Source organism: Narcine bancroftii, chromosome 10 (assembly GCF_036971445.1).
Source record: "Narcine bancroftii isolate sNarBan1 chromosome 10, sNarBan1.hap1, whole genome shotgun sequence".
Classification (NCBI taxonomy): domain Eukaryota; kingdom Metazoa; phylum Chordata; class Chondrichthyes; order Torpediniformes; family Narcinidae; genus Narcine; species Narcine bancroftii.
This window is the reverse complement of record NC_091478.1, coordinates 75,171,974-75,196,375: the sequence shown is the minus strand read 5'-3', so window position 1 is coordinate 75,196,375 and position 24,402 is coordinate 75,171,974. Positions and strand designations below refer to the sequence as shown.

General features: G+C 39.4%; 2 protein-coding genes across 6 annotated transcripts in view; one reads left to right on the top strand and one right to left on the bottom strand.

Moving 5' to 3' along the window:
* The window catches only part of cpne2 (copine II), a 313,555-nt gene that overhangs the window by 45,075 nt on the left and 244,078 nt on the right, over positions 1–24,402 (bottom strand). The window contains exon 16 of one of the 5 annotated variants that reach the window (XM_069901375.1): positions 12,675–12,816. The exons of the other annotated variants lie outside the window; for them this stretch is intronic. Coding sequence (XP_069757476.1) covers positions 12,739–12,816 — 78 coding nt within the window. The 3' untranslated portion in view covers positions 12,675–12,738. Of the gene's footprint in view, positions 1–12,674; positions 12,817–24,402 lie in introns of those variants that run through there. 5 annotated transcript variants of the gene reach the window in all.
* Positions 1–24,402, top strand: part of psme3ip1 (proteasome activator subunit 3 interacting protein 1) — a 79,274-nt gene that overhangs the window by 53,570 nt on the left and 1,302 nt on the right. The window contains exon 6 of the mRNA XM_069901380.1: positions 18,331–18,395. Within this exon, the coding sequence (XP_069757481.1) occupies positions 18,331–18,395 (65 nt within the window). The remainder of the gene's footprint in view (positions 1–18,330; positions 18,396–24,402) is intronic.

The window sequence follows — 24,402 nt, the reverse complement described above, 5'->3', positions numbered from 1 at the left end:
GAGAAGAACATAATGAAGACAAAACAGAAATATGAGCTAGGAGAAAAGACGCACAAAATTCTAGCATGGCAGCTTAAGACAAAACAAACTAAGAGAATGGTATTGGCATTAAGGAAAAAAGACAAGCAAATCACATATAATCCAACGGAGATTAATGAAAACTTCAGAGAATTCTATGAACAATTATATCAAACTGAAAACGAAGGGAAAGAAGACAAAATAGATGAATTTTTAACTAAAATTGAACTACCGAAATTACAAACAGAGGAACAAAATAAATTAACAGATCCATTTGAAATAGAAGAAATACAAGAGATAATAAAAAAAACTACCGAATAATAAAACACCAGGAGAGGATGGATTCCCAATAGAATTCTATAAAACATTTAAAGATTTATTAATTCCTCCCCTCCTGGAAGTAATCAACCAGATTGATAAAACACAAAGCTTACCAGATTCATGCAAAATAGCAATAATTACAGTAATACCAAAGACAGGGAAAGATCCACTCGCACCAGCATCATATAGACCAATATCTTTACTTAACACAGATTATAAGATAATAGCCGACTATGTACCAAAAATAGTAAATCTAGACAAACTGGATTTATTAAAAAAAGACGAAGAACAGACAATATCTGTAAATTTATTAACTTAATTCATGGAGTAGAAGGAAATAAAGCTCCAACAGTAGCGGTTGCTTTAGACGCAGAGAAGGCCTTTGACAGAGTAGAATGGAATTATTTATTCAAAGCACTACAAAAATTCAGCTTACCAGAGAAATATATTAATTGGATTAAAGCATTATATAAGGGGCCATTGGCGAAAGTGACAGTAAATGGATATATATCAAAACAATTTAACTTAAGCAGATCAACAAGGCAGGGATGCCCACTATCTCCCTTTTATTGTTCGCATTAGCCATAGAACCAGTAGCAGAACTGATAAGAACAGAAAATAAAATAAAAGGGATAAAAATAAAAGACAAGGAATATAAAATCAGTTTATTTGCAGATGACGTTATAGTATACTTAGCAGAACCAGATATATCAATAAAGGAATTATATAGGAAATTGAAGGAATATGGAGAAGTGTCGGGGTACAAGATTAACGCAAATAAAAGTGAAGCAATGCCAATGAATAGTGTGGATTTCTCAAAATTTAAGAAAGAATCACCATTCAGATGGCAAACGCAAGCAATGCGATACCTAGGTATACAAATAAATAAAAACCTCGGCCATCTATATAAACTCAATTATTATCCACTAATGTAAAAATTACAAGACGACTTAGAGCATTGGAAAGACTTACCACTAACACTGATAGGAAGGATAAACTGTATTAAAATGAACATTTTCCCAAGGATACAATACCTATTTCAGGCATTACCAATACGCTTAACAAAAAAATTCTTCAAGGAGTTAAAGAAAATAATAAGGAAATTTTTATGGAAAGGGGGGAAACCGAGGATAGCACTAGATAAATTAACAGAATGGTATAAACAAGGAGGCTTACAACTACCAAACTTTAAAAATTATTATAGAGCCGCACAATTAAGATACCTATCAGATTTTTATCAAATAAGGGAAAAGCCAGATTGGACTAGATTAGAACTAGATAAAATAGGGGAGAAGATACCTGAACATATATAAATGGGATGAAAAATTGGTACAACGTAGGAATTCTCCAGTATTGCATCATCTGCTCAACATTTGGAAGAAGATTCATGTAGAAAGGAATAAAACAAATTACCAACTACCAAAACTAATACTGACGCAAAATCAGCTAATCCCTTTTACAATAGATAACCTTTCCTTTAGAGAATGGGAGAAAAAAGGGATCAAAAGAATAGAAAATTGTTTTTCGGGAAATAAATTACTATCCTTTGAACAAATGAAGGATACTACCAACTGAAATCCTACTTGAAGGACAAATTGGGAAGCAGTCTCAGGTTACCAGAGGGAAGTAATTTTGAATATGTGATTACAGACACAATGATAATCAAAAAATTTGTAACAAACATGTATATTAAACTACAAGAAAAGGAGAATGAGGAAACAAATGGTAAAACTAAACAAAAATGGGAACAAGATCTAAACATAAAGATAAAGAATGAAACATGGGAGAAGTTATGCTCAAGAACTATGAGAAATACAATAAACACGAGGTTACGTATGATACAATATAACTGGATACACAGGCTATACATTACCCCTCAAAAGTTAAATAAATGGGACTCAACAGTGTCTGACAGATGTTTTCGCTGTAAAAAGGAAATGGGAACAACAATTCATGCAATTTGGACATGTGAGAAAGTGGAAAAATTTTGGGAAGATCTAAACCAGATATTAAATAAAATCACAAAAAGCAATATACCAAAAAACCCAGAGATCTTCCTCCTAAGTAACATAAAAAACAAAGAATTTGGACTCGATTTGGATGGTGCACAAAAAAGATTTGTTATGATAGCACTAGCTGTAGCAAAAAAATGTATTATGTCAGCCTGGAAATTAGAAGATAACTTGAGAACACAACAATGGTATATAGAAATGAATAAATGTATTCCATTAGAAAAAATAACCAATAATTTAAGAAATAACATTACAATATTTGAACAAATATGGGAGCCATACATGAAACATAATAGAGAAAACCTACCGTGGACATCTACCACCTAAAATGACAGAAGGAGAAGATAATGAAAAGAACTGACTCAGTGGAATTTCTTGTTTATTTTTATTGAGTGACAACATTGTTTGACGGGTTTAATGTATCTTATATTCTGAACTTTAAATAAATGGGAGGGGAGGAGGGAGGGGGGTAGAAAACGACACTGTATATATTTAAGAAGGAAAATGTATGTATCTTGATCAATATGGTTTATAGTGTGAAAAATAAAAAATAAAAAAAAAGAAATTGGCATCATAGATCAAAAGGCTTGGAAAGAGAGCTTTTGGCATATTGACCTTCATATATCAAAGTATTGAGTGTAAGAGCTGAGATGTAATAGTGTAACAGATTATGTTTGTATTGTGTTGTATATAGATATGTTTTTGGGAGATAAATTGGGGCAGGTTTTTTAGTGTACGTCACATACAAACATTTCAAAACAGATCTCATGTAAAATACTGGAGTTCTGCTCAAGCCAGACAGTGTGGCTCCTGGGGACCTTTGCAAAAACTTTGGGGAGTGTGCAAGAGACTTTCCTAATGGATTATTGTTTTGAAAAGCAACAGTTGAAAGAGATCAGAGGAGTAGTTCGGAGCCGCAGGCTGTCTGGGAGTGCAGCTTGCGATTCTAAGAGGGTCATGTGGTTTTTGCAAGCAGAGAAAGTTGAACAGTTTTTTTTCTGAGAGAGAGAGAGAGAGATCAGTTCTACAATGCTACAGTCAGCAGCAGTAGCAGCAGCTGGGACTGGAACAGGACAAGCTGGCAAGCTTGTGAAAAAAACCCATTTGGAAGAAGGGTTGTGAGTGCTTAGTTCAGCGTGATCAAAGCCCTTGTGGTTCATTCAAGAGAGAACTGGCTGTCTAATGTTTCACTTGAAATAAGAGAAACAAAAAGGCACTCTGTAGTGACCTGAAAGAAAGAGGTTATCATCTGGAAAACCCTGAAGGGGGCAAGTTTCTTTGGCAAGACATTGAAGTGGCTGATTAAAAGGGATCAGTTTGTGTCCAGAAACAACAAATCTCTCTCTGAAAATCGACACAAACCTTTCTGAGCGGTAACCATTTACCTTTCAAGCACCAAAGCTTGGTGAACTTCACAAATGTTAAATTCTGTGCACAGTATAAGAATTACCTGCAACCAGTGAACTTGGTGGAATGAGAAGTGAGATTGGTCTGTGAATTTTAGATCTTTTCTGAACTTACATACACATTACATACACGTGCACTTAGAATTAGAAGGGGGCTAAGTTAGGTTAGTTAAGTTAATAGTGATAAGTTAAAGTGTGATCATGGTTTCATGTTTAAAGATAATTAAGAGCAACTTTTGTTTAAGTAACCATTTGTCTTGGTGAATATCTATTGTTGCTGGGTGTTGGGCCTGTTTCTGTAGTGTAGTGTTTTATGGTTCTAAATGTGCCGGGGGTTGTAGGTTAATTGAGTTTAAATTGGATTGCACAGACTTGTGGACTGAAATATCCTGTTACTGTGCTGTATGTCTATATTAAAATTAACTTAAAAGAGGGATAGTTTCAAGAAAACTAGATTCAAAATGCCATTTTACCACCTTTTTACACAAAAGTGCAAGAGAAACTCAGCAGGTATCCCAACGTCCAGAGAAGGTAAAGGTGTATATTATATAACTAATGTTTCAAGTTTCAGCCCTTTATCAAGGTATGAGCAAAAGGCCTGAAGAAAAAAGAAGGGGAAGATAGAAGCACAGACCAACAGTCAAGAAGTCATAGGTGGATGGAGAGGAAGGCAGGAGGGAAAAGGTGCTGTTATGAGTCCAGAGGAACCCAAAACCCAGCAGTGATAGAAATTCACCAAGACAAATGGTTACTTAAACAAAAGTTGCTTTTAATTTCTTTAAACATAAAAACAGGATCAAACTTTAACTTGTTACTATTAACTTAACCTAACTTAACCCCCTTCTAATTCTAAGCATACATGCATGTAATATGTATATGTTCAAGAAAGTCCTTTGATTAACAGTCCAATCTCACTTCTCACTCCTTCAAGTTTACCGGTATCAGGCAATTCTTATACTGTGCACAGAATTTAACATTTATGAATTTTCACCAGGCCCTTGTGCTTAAAGGTAAGTGGTTACCACTCATGAAGGTTCTCATTGGTTTCAGAGAGAGATTTGTTGCTTGTTGGACACACACAAACTGATTTCCTCTGATCAGTACCTCAGTGTCTTGCCGAAGAGATTTTCCCCATTATGGGTTTTCCAAATGATAACCGTTTCCTCCAGGTCACCACAGAGTTCCTCTTGTTTCCCTTATTTTAGGAGAAACACTCTAGCCAGCCATTTCCTTTTGTAAGGACTACAAGGGTTTTGAACAGGCTGAACTCAGAACTCACAACCCATCTTCAAAATGGGGTTTTAAACAAGCTGCCAGTTTGTCATCTTGCAGCCTCCCAAAAGCTACTGCAGAATCTCACTCTCTCACTCTCTCTCTATCTCTCTCTCTCTCTCTCTCTCTCTCCTCTCCCCCCCTTCCCTCCCCTCCCCCTCATTTGGTCTTTTTTCTCTGTCTGCTTGTAAAAACCAGAACTTCCTGCAGGGCATCTTTATCAGCCCTTTGAGCCTGGACTGTTTATTCCACCTGCTTTTTAAAATTCCTTCCAAAACAGTCTCATTGTCTTTTGCAAAAACCACTGGTGCCTGCATGACTGGCTTCAGCTGGGCTCTTGCATTTTAAATGAGATGTGAAGTGTTACTCTGTTTGTGGTGACCTACACTTGATCCCCACAATCTCTTTTTAAAAACATATTTATATATAATATATAACCCATAACAGTATGAATTGATCATGGGAGGAAGGAAGCTCTGTGAATGCAAAGCTGGAGAAAAGAAGACATGGAAATGGGTAAAGAGGAGTGGGATACAGTTAATGGAAACTGGAGGTCAATGTTAATGCCATCAGTTGGAAGGTGCCCAGGTGGAATATAAGGTGTTGTTCTTCCCATTTGTGAGTGGTCTCAGTTTGGCAATGTACGAGGCCATAAACAGATATATCAGCATAGGAATTAATTTTTTTTTAAATTTAGACTTACAGCACGGTAACAGGTCCTTTTGGCCTATGAGCTCATGCTGCCCAATTATACCCAATTGACCTACAACCCCTGGTAATGTTTTTTTGAACAGTGGGAGGAAACTGGACAGACATGGCGTTTGAATCCTGGTCCCAATCACAGGTGTTGCCTGAACCCGGCACCTGCCTACATTTTCCTCATATCTTGATGAAGGGTTCAAAGCCGAAATTTTTGTTATGTATCTTTATCTTTGCTACATAAAGCACACTGTTTGACCTGCTGAGTTTCCCCAGCATTGTGTTTTAACTTTGGTGTTTTTCTATTGTCTTTATTTGGTTTGTTTCAAAGGAATATAGGTATAGGGATTTTTGTAAACTGGGGCAGATATCAAAGCATTTCAGTGGGTGGGTTGTACTTTTTACAGCTGAGGTGCACCCGCCTTTACAAGACCTCACTGATGGGGTTAAAGCTGATTTTGTTCATGATGTCGCTGCTAAAAAGTTCATTCTAAATAAGCAGGGCCTAGTGGTTAAACTAAGAAATTTTGTGGCAATGGTTTTTATCACTCCAGAATAGATTCAGGTCCAGTTGTGTTGTTTTAATTGCATCAATGAATTTGGTATTGATAAAAGTTATTTCCACCTCTTGACTCCGTTAACATTTCTTATGTCAAATTATTGAACTTTATATAAATACAAATGAGATTAATAGCATTAAAATTGAATAATTGCATGATAAATGTGGCTATGTTCTTGTAAATTATTATAAATACTCAATAGATCCATAACTCTGATGTTATAAAAACAAACCCCCTTTAAAATAATTGCCATGTTTAGGGAGTGGAGGCTGATAGCGTCCTCTGCTCTGGTTCCAAAAATCAGTTTTAGAAATGAACTCTTGAAGGGGATGTTCTATTTATTGTTTGTTCAAGTGCAGTTGTGCTCTTTTTTAAATACTAAATGAATAATTTTAAATAATTTTAGTGGTGAAACTCTCCATTGAGCAAAGCTACTGAAATGATCCATTCTGCTTATTACCTCTTTAGAAGAGTTACACTTTGGCTCGACATATTGAGATATTTAGATCCGTGAGCTGGAATGTTTTTATTTGAACCTTGGCAGTGGAGAGTAGCAAGGGAGGATATTTCACTTCCTGGAGGCAATTATGTCCTGGATGCGGAATGTCATTTTCCTCCACTCCTGTCAGTCGTACTATATTATTATATTTTGCATAGTTGTTTTTGTGTGCTGATCCAAATCGATTTGGCTCTGCATTCATGTTTCCTTTGTACAGCAATTAATGTAATTATCAGTGACAACTTGCTGAAATGTAATTGAAGAGCATCTCCTCCGGAATAATGCCATTGCAATGCACATGGATGTGATGCACAACACGCAGGAGCATCTTGGGCTAGTCCGTCTGCTCTGTCGTTACTAAGTTGCAATTACTTGGAGACCTTGAATAAAATTTCGCCCCATTTGAGTAGATGTAGACAAAGTGGCTACTGAACATAAATATTTGCTGGGGCTTGCTTTTTAGAGAATTTCAGAAACGCAACCCTTGATTTCCCTAAACGCTGATGTAATTGATATGTCAGACTCCATTGTTGAACCTAAAAATCTGTCTTCAAACAAACGAGTTCCTGAATAAATTATTAAATTTTCTCATTGATAAAGGTAGATTTCTGCAAGTTCAGTGACACCAGGTACTGTATGTATCTTAGGGTTTGCTTCATTATGTGCTAAATTGTACACATCTGAAAGGGATAGGAATAATAGAGTTGCTTTGGAGTCACCATCTTCAATGCAATGTGGAGTTGTTGCAGAAGATAAAGTTAACGTTTTATCTGGAAATGAAGCAGGATTCAATTCATTGTTGATTTGTCTTGTAGTGTACTCAATAGCTTTTTTCAATGTGGTAGCCTAGCTGTTCTTACAGTTTTATTCTGGCAGGAATTTCAACTGAAAATTATTTTTGCAGTAAGCCTGGTCAGTGTACAGTATTCATTTATTTATATTTCCAATTTTAGCATCTTTTTTCTTAACGTAAAAATCAAGCTAGTGCTTTCTTTTCCTTCCTACTGTTATTTAGATTTCAATATATTGTCAGACATCACATATTAACCCTGAGATTCTTTTCCTGTGGGCGAGGCAGGAAAAAAAACTGACTCAACGAACACATGTAAACAAAGAAATGTAAAAACTACAACACAGAGAGAAAGAACATCAATAAAGTGCAAAAGTAAGAGTCCTTAAATGAGTCCCTGATTGAGTTTGTTATGGAGGAGTTTAATTATGGAGGGGGGAGAGTATCAGCTATTCCTGAACCTGCTGGTGTGAGTCTTATAGCACCTATATCTCTTTCCCAACGGCAGCAGCGAGAACAGAGAGAGTGCTGGGTGGTGTGGATCTTTGATGATTGCTTTTACTCTCAGATGTCAGCGTTTCCTGTTAATGTTCTCGATAGTGGGGAAGGCTTTACCCGTGATGTCCTAGATTGTGTCCACTACCTTTTGCAAGGCTTTACATTCAGGGGTATTGTACTTACTAAGGTAAACAAATGCTCCAAGGTCAATTTCATTGTTCATGACTTATCTACAGATAATTATGTTAAAATGTAGTTTTAAAATATTGATTTTAAAAGTTTATAATTTGAATATTTCAATCATAGCATTTCTAGTGTGGGGAAAAGCTTAATGTTACAATTAAAAATTGAAAGGATCTTTTAATGTAGCTGGAAGATTTGGCAAAGTTAGGATGGCAAGGGTGGTGGAGGAGATTTGACAATGAGGTGGGTTGAGGATTATTGTTCAGAAACTGAATTTTATGGAACAATGGAACAACAATGCTTTTATCCTGAAGTAAGTAAAACATAGTACTTGCAACAATTTTATTCCTCTGTGTGCCTGTGTAATTGGCATTTCTTGTAACAGTATTTTAGAGGAACCATTTCAGGTTACTGAAGCAAAATAAAATATGGTAGCAGGTCCCAGTGGTTGGTGAAGTTTACTTTTTAAACAAATAGATAGATGAATAGATAAGTAACAAAATAGTGTTTTGTGATATTTAGAAAGTACTTTGAAATGCTGCTTTAGGTCCATCACATATGGTATTTAAAATTTATTTTTCAAGGTCAAGGTTCCATTTATTGTCACATAATAACACATAAAAATGTAATATGCTCTACTTCAACTTTTATCTACTGTAAGGCAAACAAAGTGTCGCCATGAGCATTGCCTGCTGCCCATTACAATAATCCTGGTCTGTGGGATAACTTATTGCCCATCGCTCCTTATTTTAAGTGAGGAGGTGGGATTTCCAGTTTAGATTTTACAATTGAGAAGTTTCAGAAATCAATGAAATGCAGTCATATACAGTAAAACTCCAATAATTGGATATATTTGGACTAGTTGATTTTATTTTTGACAGTTGGATGTTATATCTATTAATATCCCAGCAGATTATTTATTTCATATGGAATACATGGCAGTGGTATTTGGCAATGAACGACTAATTATTACAAATAACTCTTCATTTAATGTCATTGTTTCTATTGTGAAAAAAAAACAATTAACGTTCTTGTGTCAGATCCCCAGTCACCACCCTGTTCAGTTCCTGAAGAGGAATGCTTGATATAAGAGACAGACTTAGAATTGAGAGGTGAGAAATGGGTTCAACTTTGAATCATTGCAGCTTTTGTTTTGGAGTTGCATTACAGAATTAGATCAATTAAATATTTTGGAGTGTTGTTAACCCTTGTTTAGAGAGTGACATGAGGAGCTATGTCAAAAGGGAAGGAACATAGTGTTCACATAGTGTTTCTTCCAGGGTAGCAAAAAAACTGTTTACATTCTGCATAAGAAGGACAAAAACGAAAGGTTGTGGCTTTGTTCAGTTCAGGAAGTCATTAACATAGTACTGAGGTTACAAAGTGCTTGATGCAGTCTGAAATGGGCTTATGAGCCACATAAACAGGAAGTCCAGAGAGGAATTGATGTGCAAAAATTCTGATGTTTTTTTTCATTGCTCGACCAGCTACTGATAGTTATAATAGTTAGTGTTCTATTGTCCTGGCTTCATCCTTAAGTTATCTTTCCATCAGCAAATATCCACAAGATTACAAAAACTTTGTTTTTACTCATTCAGGTTTAGGGGAGTTAGATGACCTTTAAGCTAGATGTTAGGAGGAAAAAATAGCAAGAAATAATAGGTTACAGAAGTGCTTTCGAACCCAATTTGGAACCACTACCTTAAAGAAGACGTAAAGGTAAAGGTTCCATTATTGTCACGTGAATATAACATACATGAAATTCTTTAAGGGTTAGGGTAAGGCAGAGAGAGTCACCAGTTTGTCCAGCGCCCCTCACAAAAACCTGCAGCACCTGGTGTTCCTGGACGGTCCTCCCCTCCAAGTCCTGACCAGGCCTGAGCCTGATTAGCTTCTGAGATCAGACAATCTCAGGCATATTCAGGCTGAAGTTTAAGTGACCTAATTGTTGCATCAGAATGATGCAATGGTGCAGAAGGGTGTTCTTGATGTTAATTAGATGAATCATGAAAGAATGACATTCCAAACTATCTAAAATGAATTTTTCCTCATGTAGAATCTCCAGTAGCCTAATGATTCAGAAATCAAAGACAATTATGCTGGTAGTAGAGAAAAATATCAGGACCTTTGCTGCCACACACTGTAAGGTCATTTAATGGTGAATTAATTATAAACAAGTTTTATTTTTCACTAAGTTCAGTGGTAGGAAACATTGCTTCCATATAATTGAAACAACACTGCTAAAAAAGTGTGACATGACAGCAAATGGTTGTTCCATAATGGTGGTGAATGTGACTGGGTCCCAATCCAAAATCAGCCACTCCTGATTATTTTTTGATAGTTTTTCTGAGTTGGAGAGTGGGAACTGACATGAAAATAATTACTTCCATTTATTTTTTCTAATTAGAATCCATCCATGAAAATACACCAATTCCCCATAGCAGCCTCTCACAAAAAATACCAGTCGTGTCAATCATTATCTTGGATTGTGCTTCTGTTCAATTGTACATGTAGATGTGAAGAAGTGTTTTTTTTTTAATGGAATGAGTAATTGAAAAGAATTTTAATAAATTAAGGTTGCAGAACTATCAAGTAGTATTATATAATACATAATATAGTAGTGCAACCGTGCCTGCCTGTCCCACATCGGACTTGTCAGTCACCAACGAGCCTGCAGCAGACGTGGACATACCCCTCCATAAATCTTCGTCTGCGAAGCCAAGCCAAAGAAGTGTTTATATTTTGATTAACTAATGAATTCATTGCACATTATTTAAATTTTTCCTGCACAATGAAAATTGCAAATGAAATTGGTAAATATTTACTTTTAGTTTCTGTGGCTGCTTCAGTCCAACTCCATTTGTGTCTGATTTCTGGCTCAATGAAATTACCTGGTATGTGAAAGGATGTGGAAACAGAATGCTTGTAGACCAAGTGATGCACACAATTAAATCAGAAAGGTGGAGAGTGAGAAAATTACTTCTTTTAATGCGAGAAAATTCCTATTTTCAGAATCAGAGCTAGTTGTTGATAATAGGTGTGCAATCCGTCCCTAACCACTGTAGAAAAGTCCAGTTACTATATGTTGACAGAAGGACTGGTGCATAAAGACATTTGGAGTTAAAGAAAGTCTCTTTTTTTTTAAAATGATGAATTCTAACTTTTAGTTGGGGCAGCCAGAGTACTTGGCTTTCCTTTTGTTAGAAACTCAAAAATGACTAATTCTATGGATTCTGTGCATTCAGCTACATAAATTGTATTTGGCAGCAGGGTTTCTATTCAGCTTTTGGCTAGGGGGCTCAGACAATATTCCTCAAATCATTGTCCTTGCAGAAACACAGCCTAATTTTGTCTGCTCTTGTGACTTTAAAATGAAATCTTGCAATGGGAAATGAGATCATTCTGCCTTTTAGATCTGTACATCTCCAAAACCCATCTCACTGAGATCCACAGGCCAGGTTTGTGCAGAATCAAACAAATCAGTGGTTCTAATGGCTTGATCCAGAAGTCCCATTCTTTCTCATTTCCCTCCTCACAATCTAATTTTAATCTGGTACATTTTATATATATCTTTGGCATCAAATTATCAGTTGCCATTTTATCCACTTGTTCTCTTTGCTCTCCACACCATCTGATCCAAACCCCAATTTTATTTGAAACTTAAACATATTGGATTTCTGATTTTTTTCTTTCTCTAGATCTGGTGAAATCTATTGACCTGAAGCATTAACTTAGTTTCTGTCTGATGCTGCCTGATGTTCTCAGAATTTCCAATAGTTTCACTTTCCCAGCATCTGCAATTTTTGACTGCTATTCCTGGCTTTAGAAATTCCATTTATTATTGTGGCATGATTGACATTATCTGGTGCATAACCAGCTTGGGAGCAATAAATACTCTTCAGAGTTGATAATAATGTGCAGCTTGAAGATCTTCATTGTGCAATTGAAATAAGTGGCTATAAATATGCGAAAAATTATCATTTAGATTATACTTGTTGCTTAATTTCACATAAAGTGACTGGTTTTATTACAGTTTTTCCAGCTGACGGTTAATACATTTTGCTAATCTTACTATTCAGTCCAACTGACCATTTTGATAGTCAAAAAATAAATTCAAGAGGAGCAGATTAAAGTCTGAATGGGCCCATCAATCTCATGAGAGAGAGGCATGAATAAGCAAAGACCCACTCTATCTCTCCATTGTCTTTAATTTCTCTACAATTGCATTTTACCATTTCTTCTTTCTTTTTCAATATTTTTATTTTAACTTTGAAATTGCACATCCAAAAAATACAGAGAATGTATATTAGAAGTCAAAAAGATATATTACACTTAAATCATATTATTTATAACCATTTACGGAGCGGAAACAGGCCATGTTGGCCTTTCGAGTCTGCACCGGTTCCCTGATTTTGTGCGCATTGGTCCCGGTAGATCTTCATTCAATAACAATGGGCGAATTCAATGCAGGTGGAATCAGTCATAGAAATGTTTGTGAAACGTGCAGTTCAATACTTCTGGGCACATTCAATACAGGGTCAATCTGTTTTGGGAGTAGCTGTGGAGTGAGGATGCAGAGGACTCAGAGGGATGTGGAGAGAAAATGGACAAAAACATTACAGAAAAATATTAAATTATCTATTTTAAATACTTCCAGTTTGCGGACAATACTCAGATCAGAAGCTTTGTGGACAGCCATAATAAATCTTTTTTTGTGCTTCATCCAATTTGAGGCCTAGTTCTTTACTTCTTATATTACTTAGAAGAAAGATCTCTGGATTTTTTGGTATGTTGCTTTTTGTGATTTTATTTAATACCTGATTTAGATCTTCCCAAAACTTTTCCACTTTCTCACATGCCCAAATTGCACGTACTGTTGTTCCCGTTTCCTTCTTACAGCGAGCACATCTATCTGATAATGTTGGATCCCATTTATTTCATCCAAGATACCCCACATTTTAATCAAATATCAGATAATATAATTAAAAACAGATTATATTATAATAATATTTTATTATAAAAAGAAAATCTAAACCTGCGACCAATAAAGAAGCTGCTTGGCCCAAAAAAAGGGCAGAATTTTTAATCAGAGAGATACATTACCTCAATACCTCATTTCTACCTTCAAAACAAATCAAAGATTATGAAAGTAATTCAAAAAGAGTCTCCAAAATATTTGAAAAATTACATTCAAATCTGAAATTGAGCATCTAATCTTCTCTAAGTTTAAACATGTCATGACGTACATAACGTGTGCATTTTTTGAAATCCTGATGCGAGGTAAGTCAGGGGGATTTTTTTTCACTGAGTCGCCAAACCAGGAGATTAGATTCAGGGTACTTGGTAGAAGTACTGGAGGCGAAATTGAGAAAATGTACTTCACCCACAGAGATGCAAAAATTTGGAACTTGATGGCCTGAAATGGTGGTTGAGGCAGAAACCTTCAGTATTTGGATGTGTACTTGAAGAACTGTGATCTACTAACCCTATTATGATTCTATGTCACCTGCAAGTCTATTTTGAAAGCTTGGTTACACTGACAGATGAATTTATTTTCAGATAGATTTGTTTCGATCAGTTACATTTGTCATCATGTCCAATAGACTTGATATGTCTTGATGTAGTTTTCTCATTATGTATGTAACAGAAGTTTTGTTCAATTATCTTACCAGATTCAAAAACTTAAGCTTCACTTGTTTTTGACACACAGCAGCATAATTAAGATTATTCCCTTTAGTTTTAGTTATTGCCATCAGTTAGTTTCCCATTGCGCTGGTGTGGTCCAATTTTTGTCTTGGTTGCTGTCAAAATTGAATGTATTTATAATTGATGGGCTTCATTTAATGCCTACATTGCATTCAAACTTTTCATTCATTGCTCCTATTGTACAAGAGATGTAAACTCCAGCCTAAATTATTAACCACATCCTCTGTCTCATACATTTCTTGCCCTTTTGTGGTCTGCTGATTTGACAATAACAGCTCCTGCTTCAAAGCATCTTCTTTGGGTGTGAAGCAAAAGGCTTACATGACAAACTCAGCATCTTCTCACAGTGTTCTGCTCTACCATTTGCATTGTCTAGTTATTCAAAAAATTTAAGGAACTCGAACACGTCTTACCCTGGATTCACACGAGTCACACTTTTATCAATCTCCATTATGAAAGTCTGTGCAGGGTAAAGCAAAAATCGTTTCTGGTAAAATACTCTGAACATTCCAAGCTAAGTGGCTTCTCTTTTCCTGTCCCTGCTAGATGATTGTGTGCAAGGGCTTTAGATCAGAATTTCTTCCTTCATTAAAAATATCATAATTAAAATATTATAAATATCATAATATAATAAAGAAAAACTTCAATAAGCAAATTCATCTTACTTCTCAAGCTATTTCTTTTGAATGTTAGATTACGTTTATGACCTTCACACTGAGTGTTGTCTTCATTTCCAGAGGAATATGAAGCTTTGCTAACAGAGGGAATCTACACTACTCCTGAAAGTCTCACTTTCCAGGACTCTTTCAGACAGTTTACAACATAGTGTGGTTGATACATAATAATAGAATATAAATACAGCAGTTTAAGGGCAGGACAAGACAGACATAAAAGCAAGTTTTTTTTGCCCTGCTCAGAAACCATGCATTTCAGCTGTGCTTTTGCCACCTCTCATTCTTCTTCCATGTCTCTATTTTATTTTGCATAGTGTTCTAAATTGAAGACACATTTAATGCCTGTTTTGGTCAGATTCAAACATCATTGTTATGATGGAATATTTTTTCATACAGCCTAGAAAATATTTAAAAATTTATGTTAAGTTTTAGAATGTAGAGCAGGCCCTTCAGCCCATGATGTTTTGTCGACCTGTGTAAACCTACTCAACAATCTAAACCTTACCTACCTTGCACTCATAATTCTTTTATTTTCTTGCATCCATGTTTCTGTCTGAGTCTTTTAAATATCCCATTTGTACCAGTCTCCATCAAACACCTACAGCAATACATTCCAGACATCTACTACTCTCTGCATTAAAAAAAAACTCGCCCTCATCTCCCTTAAACTATTCTTCCCTTTTCTTCAACAGATGTCCTCTGCTATTTGCTACTGTTGTCTGTCAACCCTATCAGTGTCTCATAATCTTGTAGACCTTTATTAAGTCACTTCTCATCCTTCTTCACTCCAAAGAGAAAAGTCCAAGCTCTATTAAGCATGCCTCATAAGATGCATTTATCAAATCCAGGCATCATCCTGGTAAACTCTGCACTCTCTCCAAAGTTTCCACATGAGGAAACTGGAACTAAACACAATATTGGAAGTGTGGTTTCACAAGAGCTGCAACAATACCTCCTGACTCTTGAAGTCCATCCCTAACTAATGAAGGTCAGCATACGATAAGCCTTCTTAACTACCCTATCATCCTGCACAGCAATCTTGTGAGATCTATGGATTTGGACCCAAATGTTCTTTTGTTCTTTCACACTATTAATAATCCTGCCATTAACTATGTACACTGCTTTCAAGTTCAACCTTCCAAAATGCATCACTTCACACTTATTCAGATTTTTCTTCATCTGCCACTCCCCCTCCCCCAAATCTTGCATCAACTTTCGACACTATCCCCAACTTCTCCAACCTCATGTCTCCTGCAAATTCATTGACCCTTCCTTCCACTTCTTCATTCAGTCCATTTATAAAAATCACAAAGAGCAGGGGTCCCAGAACAGATGTCTGCAGAATTCCACTAGTCACTGACCTCTACACAGAATATGTTCGATCTACTACTATGCTCTGCTTTCTCCAGACAAACCAGTTCTGAATCCACACTGCCAAGGTTCCATGATTTCATGCCTCTTGACTTTCTGAATATCTACTGTAGGAGACTTGGTCAAATGTCTTCCTAAAATTCATGTACACCACATCTACTGCCCTACCTTCATTAATTTTTTTTGTCACTTCCTCAAAATACTCAATTAGGCTCCTGAGGCACATCCTGCTCCAAACAAAGCCACGTTGACTATCCCTGAGAAGACAATGCTTCTCTAAAAGCTTGTAAATATTTCCCTACGAATCCTCTCCAATAGTTTGCACACCCCTGACTTAAGATTCACTGGTCTATAATTCCAAGGATTCCCTCTGTGACCCTTTTTTTAAAAAAAAGACTAAATTTTCCATTCTTCAAAGCTTTAGTGCCTCCTTTGTAACCAGGGAGAATGCAAATATCATAGCCAATGCTATAGCAATCTCTTCCCTCACTTCCAGTAGTAACTTGGGATATATCTGGTCTGGTCCTGGGACTATCATTCCTAATGCTTTTAAGAGGATACAGCACTGCTTCTTCCTTAACCTCAATGTGTTCCAGCTCACAAGCCTGTTCTATTCTGTCCTCACCCTGACCAAGGTCCCTATCTCTGGTGAATACTGAAGCAAAATATTCATTTAGGTCCTCATTACCTCCTCTGCCTCATGATCCTTCCTTTATCCTTAAGCGGACCTTCCTTCACTCTGGTTATCCTTCAGTTCTTCACATATGCATAGGATGCCTTTGGTTTTCTAAAATCCTACTTTCCAAGGTCTTCTCATGCCCCCATCTAGTTCTCCTATGTTCCTTCCTTGCCACCTGAGCCCTTCCTGGCATTTGCTTCTTAAACCTTATGTATGCTTCATTCTTCCTCTTAATTAGCTGCCTCTCCTTGATTGTCAACCATTGTTTCCTTATCCTGCCATCTTTTTCCCTGTCTCATTGGGACAAACCTATTCAAAACCCCATTAAGCGGTGTCTAAATGTCCTCCACATTACTTCCATGCTTTTCCTAGAGAATATCTGTTCCCAGTTTACTCTCTTAAATTCCTGCCTAGTCCTATCATAATCATCTCTTTACCACTTCTTTTACCATTCTTGACCATAGCTGAAATGCTCCCCCAGCGAGAGGTCCACCACCTGACCAGGTTCATTATTCAGAACTAGATTCAGTATGATCTCTCCTGTCGTTGGTTGGTCCACGTATTATGTCAGAATCCTGGACACACCCGACAAATTCTGCCCCATCTATCCCTTTTGCACTAAAGAATTGCCAGTCAATATTAAAGAAGTTGAAGTCTTCCATAGCAACAATTTTTTGTTATTTTTTGCACCATTTCAAAATCTGCCTATTTATCTGCTCCTCATTATCCTGGGGACTATAGACTATTCCCAATACATGATCACTCCTTTCCTGTTTCTGACATCTACCCACACTGACTCAGTGGACAATCCCTCCATGACCTCTCTTACTGAAGCTGTGATACTATCCTTGTTTAGTAATACTACCCTGCTCTCTTCCTGTCCCCCCCCCCCCATCCTATCTATTTTGAATAATCTGAACCCCAGTACATAAAACAGCCAATCCTGTTCTTTTAAAATTTTAGACATACAGCACGGTAACAGGCCCTTTTTGCCCATGAGCCCGTGCTGCCCAATTAACTTACACCGCCCTCCCCCCCCCCCCCCCCCATCTCCCCAGTACATTTTGAACTATGGAAGGAAACTAGAGTCCCCATGGAAAACCCACGCAGACATGGGGAGAACATACAAACTCCTTACAGACAGCGTGGGATGCTGTCACAGCGTTGTGCTAACTGCTAGGCTAACCATGCTGCCATTGTGTCACCCAAGTCTCTGTAATGACCACAACTGCACATACTGATCCATGCTCTAAGTTCAGCTCCCTTGTTCCTAATACTTCTTCCATTAAACACATTTCACTCCTTCCAAACGACTACCTTTATGGTGCCTCCACTGCCTGTCTTTCCTCACAAATGTTGCATCAACCTTTCCATCATCTGCTCTATTCTCTGCCATATCATTCTGGTTCTCAGCCCCCTGCCAAACTAGTTTAATCCCTCCCCAAACAACTATTTAACAGTGTCTTTATTTGATTTTACTTGGTCTGCTTTATTAGCTGTAGCCAATAACACTGGTTGTTCTTGTAACGTTAAAATGAATCACGGTGAAGTTTAATGGATTATCAGTCTCAGCAAGAAGAAATAAATCTATAAAAATGTTCATTCCACTTTTTCAATGTCACTTCTTCTCACTTCACTCTAGCTCAACAAGCTCTGAAGTGGTGAAAAAGCAGAAGGTGGATAATATGGAGGGAAGTGGTCAAGATGGTAAGTGATATTGCCTAAATTATCTTTGTCATGCGTGCCACCTGTTCCACTTCTGCCAGTATAAGCACTCAGTTTGTGTGTAGCGTGGTTAGTGTACACTGTTACAACACCAGCGTTCAGCACGATCTTTAAGGAGTTCGTACATTCTCCTGCATGGGTTTTCCCTGGGGGCTCTGGTTTCCTTTCACCATTCAAAACGTTTTGGGGTTGTAGGTCAATTGGATGTAATTGGGTAGCATGGATTCGTGGGCCAGTCGGGCCTGTAACTGTGCTGTATGTCTGTTCTCCATGTGATAGGAACTTTGATTAAAGACTTGTGTATGTTTGTGACGTTGTTCATATCACAATGATCTTCACAGATTAGACGTTATTATCACTTCTGTCCAAAAAAATCAAATGACTTTCCCATGGAACTAAACTCTATAAAAAGCTAACTCTAGTTGAGTTGTGATTTAATTAGTCATTGCTTGCCTGCTTACACAAGTGACCGTGATGCATTGAGTCCAGTGCTGTTTTTAACCAACTTGCCAGCAGTAGCTAAACACAATCTGCTGGAGGAACTCAGCATATTGAGCAGCATTAGTGGGAATAAACAGTCTTTTAGGCTGGAACCCTTCATCAAGGCTATTCTTTTTCCACCCACTGATGCTGCTCGACCTGCTGAGTTCCTCCAGCAGATTGTGTTTAGCTTCAGACTGCAGTATCTTCTGTGTGTTGTCAGCAGAAGACTGAGTCATAATCATGGCAGGAACTGTGGGTGATTTTTTTCCCCCCCTCCCCTTTCCTCCTCTAATTTCTCGTCATTTTCCACAGAAACTGAGGCATGTGGCTTCTAACAGGTCACAAGGCCTCTCAGCCTTGAAGCTGAAGTTGCAAATGCAGTTCTGAGAGAGCAATCCAATATTGGAGGGATCTTATTCTAATGAGTCATTAACTTGAGGCCCCTTCAAATGGATTAAAATTGCTGTACACAGTTTTGAAGTATCCCTACTGCCACATTGCATAAGCCTCAGTCATTCAACTTAGATTCTTCACAGAAATTGCAAAGTCTTTCACATGTCCATCAAAGCATTTGTTTTATTTTTCCATTTGCTCTTTATTTTGTCTCTGCGATTATTCCTGTCCATGCCAACGTGATAGGATTAGTTGAGCAGGAGGTAACAAGAGTCCCTCTCTGCAGTGCACTTCCAGAGTGATTTAGGTTTTGAAAGCTAGATATTCTGGTTGGCTGCATGCAAGTCTGCTATTGTACATGGACCTCTGAGTAAAGTGAGGATCCAGGTCATCCTTATCCTGCAAAAGAAAATCACTGATTCTCTGACATGCGAGCTGGAATACAAGGGGCACATCTGACTGCTTGCAGAATCAATGAGTTGGCAAAGATACATAAGAAACATTTCGGGCTGGAGCCTTTTGTCAAGATATGAACAAAAAGCAGGCACACGTCTGAATAAAAAGGGAGAGGGGAGAGACTGATGGAGGAGCACAGGTCCACAGACAAGAGGACATAGGTGGACATGGGTGGGAGGGCTGAAGATGACACCTGCAGATTCCTGTGTAGTAATGTGGCTTCACTTGGAAGGACTGTTTGGGGCCCCAAATGGTGATGAGGGAGGAGGTGTTAATGTGTGCAGTATTTCCTGCGGTCACAAGGTAGGTACCAAGGGGGAAATTCGTGGGAAGAGATGAGTGGACTGGGAGTCATGGAAGGAGGGGTCCCTGCAGAAGATGGAGAAGGGAGGAGAGGGGAAGATGTGTCTGATGGTAGGATAATGTCGGTGGCAGAAATTGCAGAGGATAATTAGGGCCCAGTCTTAGAATTATAAGGTACCCATTTAAAACAGATGAGAAATTTCTTTAGCCAGAGAATCATGGATTTGTGGAATTCGTCACCACATACAGCTCTGGAGGCCAGATCATTGGGGGAGTTTAAGGGGGAGATTGATAGATATCTTGTTAGTCAAGGTATCGAAGGATATGGGGAAAAGGCCAGAACTTGGAACTAGATGTGAAAACAGTTTAGCTTAGGGTGGATTTGCGGAGCAGACTCGATAGGCTGAATGGCCTACTGGTGTTCCTTTTTCTTGTAATCTTATGGTAATATGTTGTGTGTGTGAAGGATGATGGGGAGAGGAGGGCAGGGGGTATCGTGTCTGTGTTGCTTTTAGGGGTGGAGGGTGGATGTGTGGGAAAGAGGAATGAAACCTGAAAGTTTGCAGACACTGTGATTATAGAGAAACTACAGAAATGCGAGAGGAACTCAGCAGGTCTTGCAGCGTCCATAGCAGGTAAATATATATAACTAATGTTTCAGCCAGAGCCCTACTTCAAGGTATGAAGTGATGTGGTTAAGGGCTGATGGTGGTAGAGGAGATGTGGTTAAGGGCTGATGGTGGTAGAGCTCCTGTTGGAGCTCTGCGCAGAACAGCGGCTTGTCATTACAAACACCCTTTTTCAGCAGAGGGACAGCCTTAAGACCACCTGGATGCATCCCCGATCGAAACACTGGCACCTCCTGGACTACATCCTGGTGCGAGAAAGTGACAAACAAGATGTGCTCCACACCAGGGTCATGCCTAGCGCGGAATGCCACACTGACCACCGGCTGGTTCGCTGCAAGCTCAACCTTCACTTCAAGCCAAAGCCCAGGAACAATAAAGCCCCCAGAAAGAGGTTCAATGTTGGAAAACTGCAGTCAGACGAAGCGAGAGGAAACTTCCAGGAAAACCTCAAAGCAAAGCTCGACGTTGCAACCCGCCTCACGGACCCGTCCCCTGAAACCCTCTGGGATCAGTTGAAGACTACCATACTGCAATCCACTGAAGAGGTACTGGGCTTCTCCTCCAGGAAAAACAAGGACTGGTTTGACGAAAACAGCCAGGAAATCCAGGAGCTGCTGGCAAAGAAGCGAGCTGCCCACCAGGCTCACCTTACAAAGCCGTCCTGTCCAGAGAAGAAACAAGCCTTCCGTCGCGCATGCAGCCATCTTCAGCGCAAACTCCGGGAGATCCAAAATGAGTGGTGGACTAGCCTCGCCAAACGAACACAGCTCAGCGCGGACATTGGCGACTTCAGGGGTTTCTACGAGGCTCTAAAGGCTGTGTACGGCCCCTCACCCCAAGTCCAAAGCCCGCTGCGCAGCTCAGACGGCAAAGTCCTCCTCAGCGACAAGATCTCCATCCTCAACCGATGGTCAGAACACTTCCAATCTCTTTTCAGTGCCAACCGCTCAGTCCAAGATTCCGCCCTGCTCCAGCTCCCTCAACAGCCCCTAAGGCTAGAGCTGGATGAGGTTCCCACCCTGGATGAGACATATAAGGCAATCGAACAACTGAAAAGTGGCAAAGCAGCAGGTATGGATGGAATCCCCCCAGAAGTCTGGAAGGCTGGCGGCAAAACTCTGCATGCCAAACTGCATGAGTTTTTCAAGCTTTGTTGGGACCAAGGTAAACTGCCTCAGGATCTTCGTGATGCCACCATCATCACCCTGTACAAAAACAAAGGCGAGAAATCAGACTGCTCAAACTACAGGGGAATCACGTTGCTCTCCATTGCAGGCAAAATCTTCGCTAGGATTCTACTAAATAGAATAATACCTAGTGTCGCTGAGAATATTCTCCCAGAATCACAGTGCGGCTTTCGCGCAAACAGAGGAACCACTGACATGGTCTTTGCCCTCAGACAGCTCCAAGAAAAGTGCAGAGAACAAAACAAAGGACTCTACATCACCTTTGTTGACCTCACCAAAGCCTTCGACACCGTGAGCAGGAAAGGGCTTTGGCAAATACTAGAGCGCATCGGATGTCCCCCAAAGTTCCTCAACATGATTATCCAACTGCACGAAAACCAACAAGGTCGGGTCAGATACAGCAATGAGCTCTCTGAACCCTTCTCCATTAACAATGGCGTGAAGCGAGGCTGTGTTCTCGCACCAACCCTCTTTTCAATCTTCTTCAGCATGATGCTGAACCAAGCCATGAAAGACCCCAACAATGAAGACGCTGTTTACATCCGGTACCGCACGGATGGCAGTCTCTTCAATCTGAGGCGCCTGCAAGCTCACACCAAGACACAAGAGAAACTTGTCCGTGAACTACTCTTTGCAGATGATGCCGCTTTAGTTGCCCATTCACAGCCAGCTCTTCAGCGCTTGACGTCCTGCTTTGCGGAAACTGCCAAAATGTTTGGCCTGGAAGTCAGCCTGAAGAAAACTGAGGTCCTCCATCAGCCAGCTCCCCACCATGACTACCAGCCCCCCCACATCTCCATCGGGCACACAAAACTCAAAACGGTCAACCAGTTTACCTATCTCGGCTGCACCATTTCATCAGATGCAAGGATCGACAATGAGATAGACAACAGACTCGCCAAGGCAAATAGCGCCTTTGGAAGACTACACAAAAGAGTCTGGAAAAACAACCAACTGAAAAACCTCACAAAGATAAGTGTATACAGAGCCGTTGTCATACCCACACTCCTGTTCGGCTCCGAATCATGGGTCCTCTACCGGCATCACCTACGGCTCCTAGAACGCTTCCACCAGCGTTGTCTCCGCTCCATCCTCAACATCCATTGGAGCGCTCACACCCCTAACGTCGAGGTACTCGAGATGGCAGAGGTCGACAGCATCGAGTCCACGCTGCTGAAGATCCAGCTGCGCTGGATGGGTCACGTCTCCAGAATGGAGGACCATCGCCTTCCCAAGATCGTATTATATGGCGAGCTCTCCACTGGCCACCGTGACAGAGGTGCACCAAAGAAAAGGTACAAGGACTGCCTAAAGAAATCTCTTGGTGCCTGCCACATTGACCACCACCAGTGGGCTGATAACGCCTCAAACCGTGCATCTTGGCGCCTCACAGTTTGGCGGGCAGCAGCCTCCTTTGAAGAAGACCGCAGAGCCCACCTCACTGACAAAAGGCAAAGGAGGAAAAACCCAACACCCAACCCCAACCAACCAATTTTCCCTTGCAACCGCTGCAATCGTGTCTGCCTGTCCCGCATCGGACTGGTCAGCCACAAACGAGCCTGCAGCTGACGTGGACTTTTTACCCCCTCCATAAATCTTCGTCCGCGAAGCCAAGCCAAAGAAAAGATAGGTAGAGGAGAAGCCATGTTTCAAGAGGAGAGTGTTGTCAGAGATGGACTATGAATTTGAGATTGGGATGAAAGTTAGCAGCAATGGATAGAATTAGAATCATGAGAATCTGAATTTATTGTCCTGTCACAAAATTAGTTGTTTTGCAGCATCGTTGCAGGTGTAATAATTGCTCTAAATTATATTTTTAAATAAATAAATGAGTACAAAAAGGAAAGAAAGTGAGATAGTATCTGCGGTTCATTGTCCATTAATCTGATGACATAGGGGAAGAGGTTGTAAATGTACCGTTGGATGTTCGCACTCTTCAGGCTCCTGTACGTCTGTCCTGATGGTAGCAGTGGGAAGAGAGCATGGCCTGAGTATTGAGGGTCCTTGATGATAGAAGCTGTAGTCACCACCTCTTGAAGATGTCATTAATGGTGTGATGGTGCTGGCCGAGTTTATAACTCTCTGTAGCCCTGTCTTGTGCATTAGCACCTCCATGTCAGACAGTGATATAACCAGTCAGAATGCTCTCCATAGTACACCTGTAGAAATTTACAAGAGTATTTGGTGACATCCCAAATCGCTTCAAACTCCAAATGAAATATAGCTGTTGGTGCGCCACCTTCATAACTGCATTGACATAGAAGCCCCAGCATAAATCTTCAGGGGTATTGACACCAAGGAATTTGAAGTTCTTCAACCCTTCCTCTGCCTGATGAGGACCGGTTTATGTTCTGCTTTCTCCTTCCTGAAGTTCACAATCAGGTCCTTAGTTTTGCCAATGTTGAGTGCAAGGTTGTTGTGACACTGGATCAACTAGCTGATCTGTCTTGCTCCTATACGTTTCCTCATTGCCATCTGTGATTCTGCTGACGACCATAATGTCATCGACAAATTTGTAGATGGCGTTTGAATTGTGCC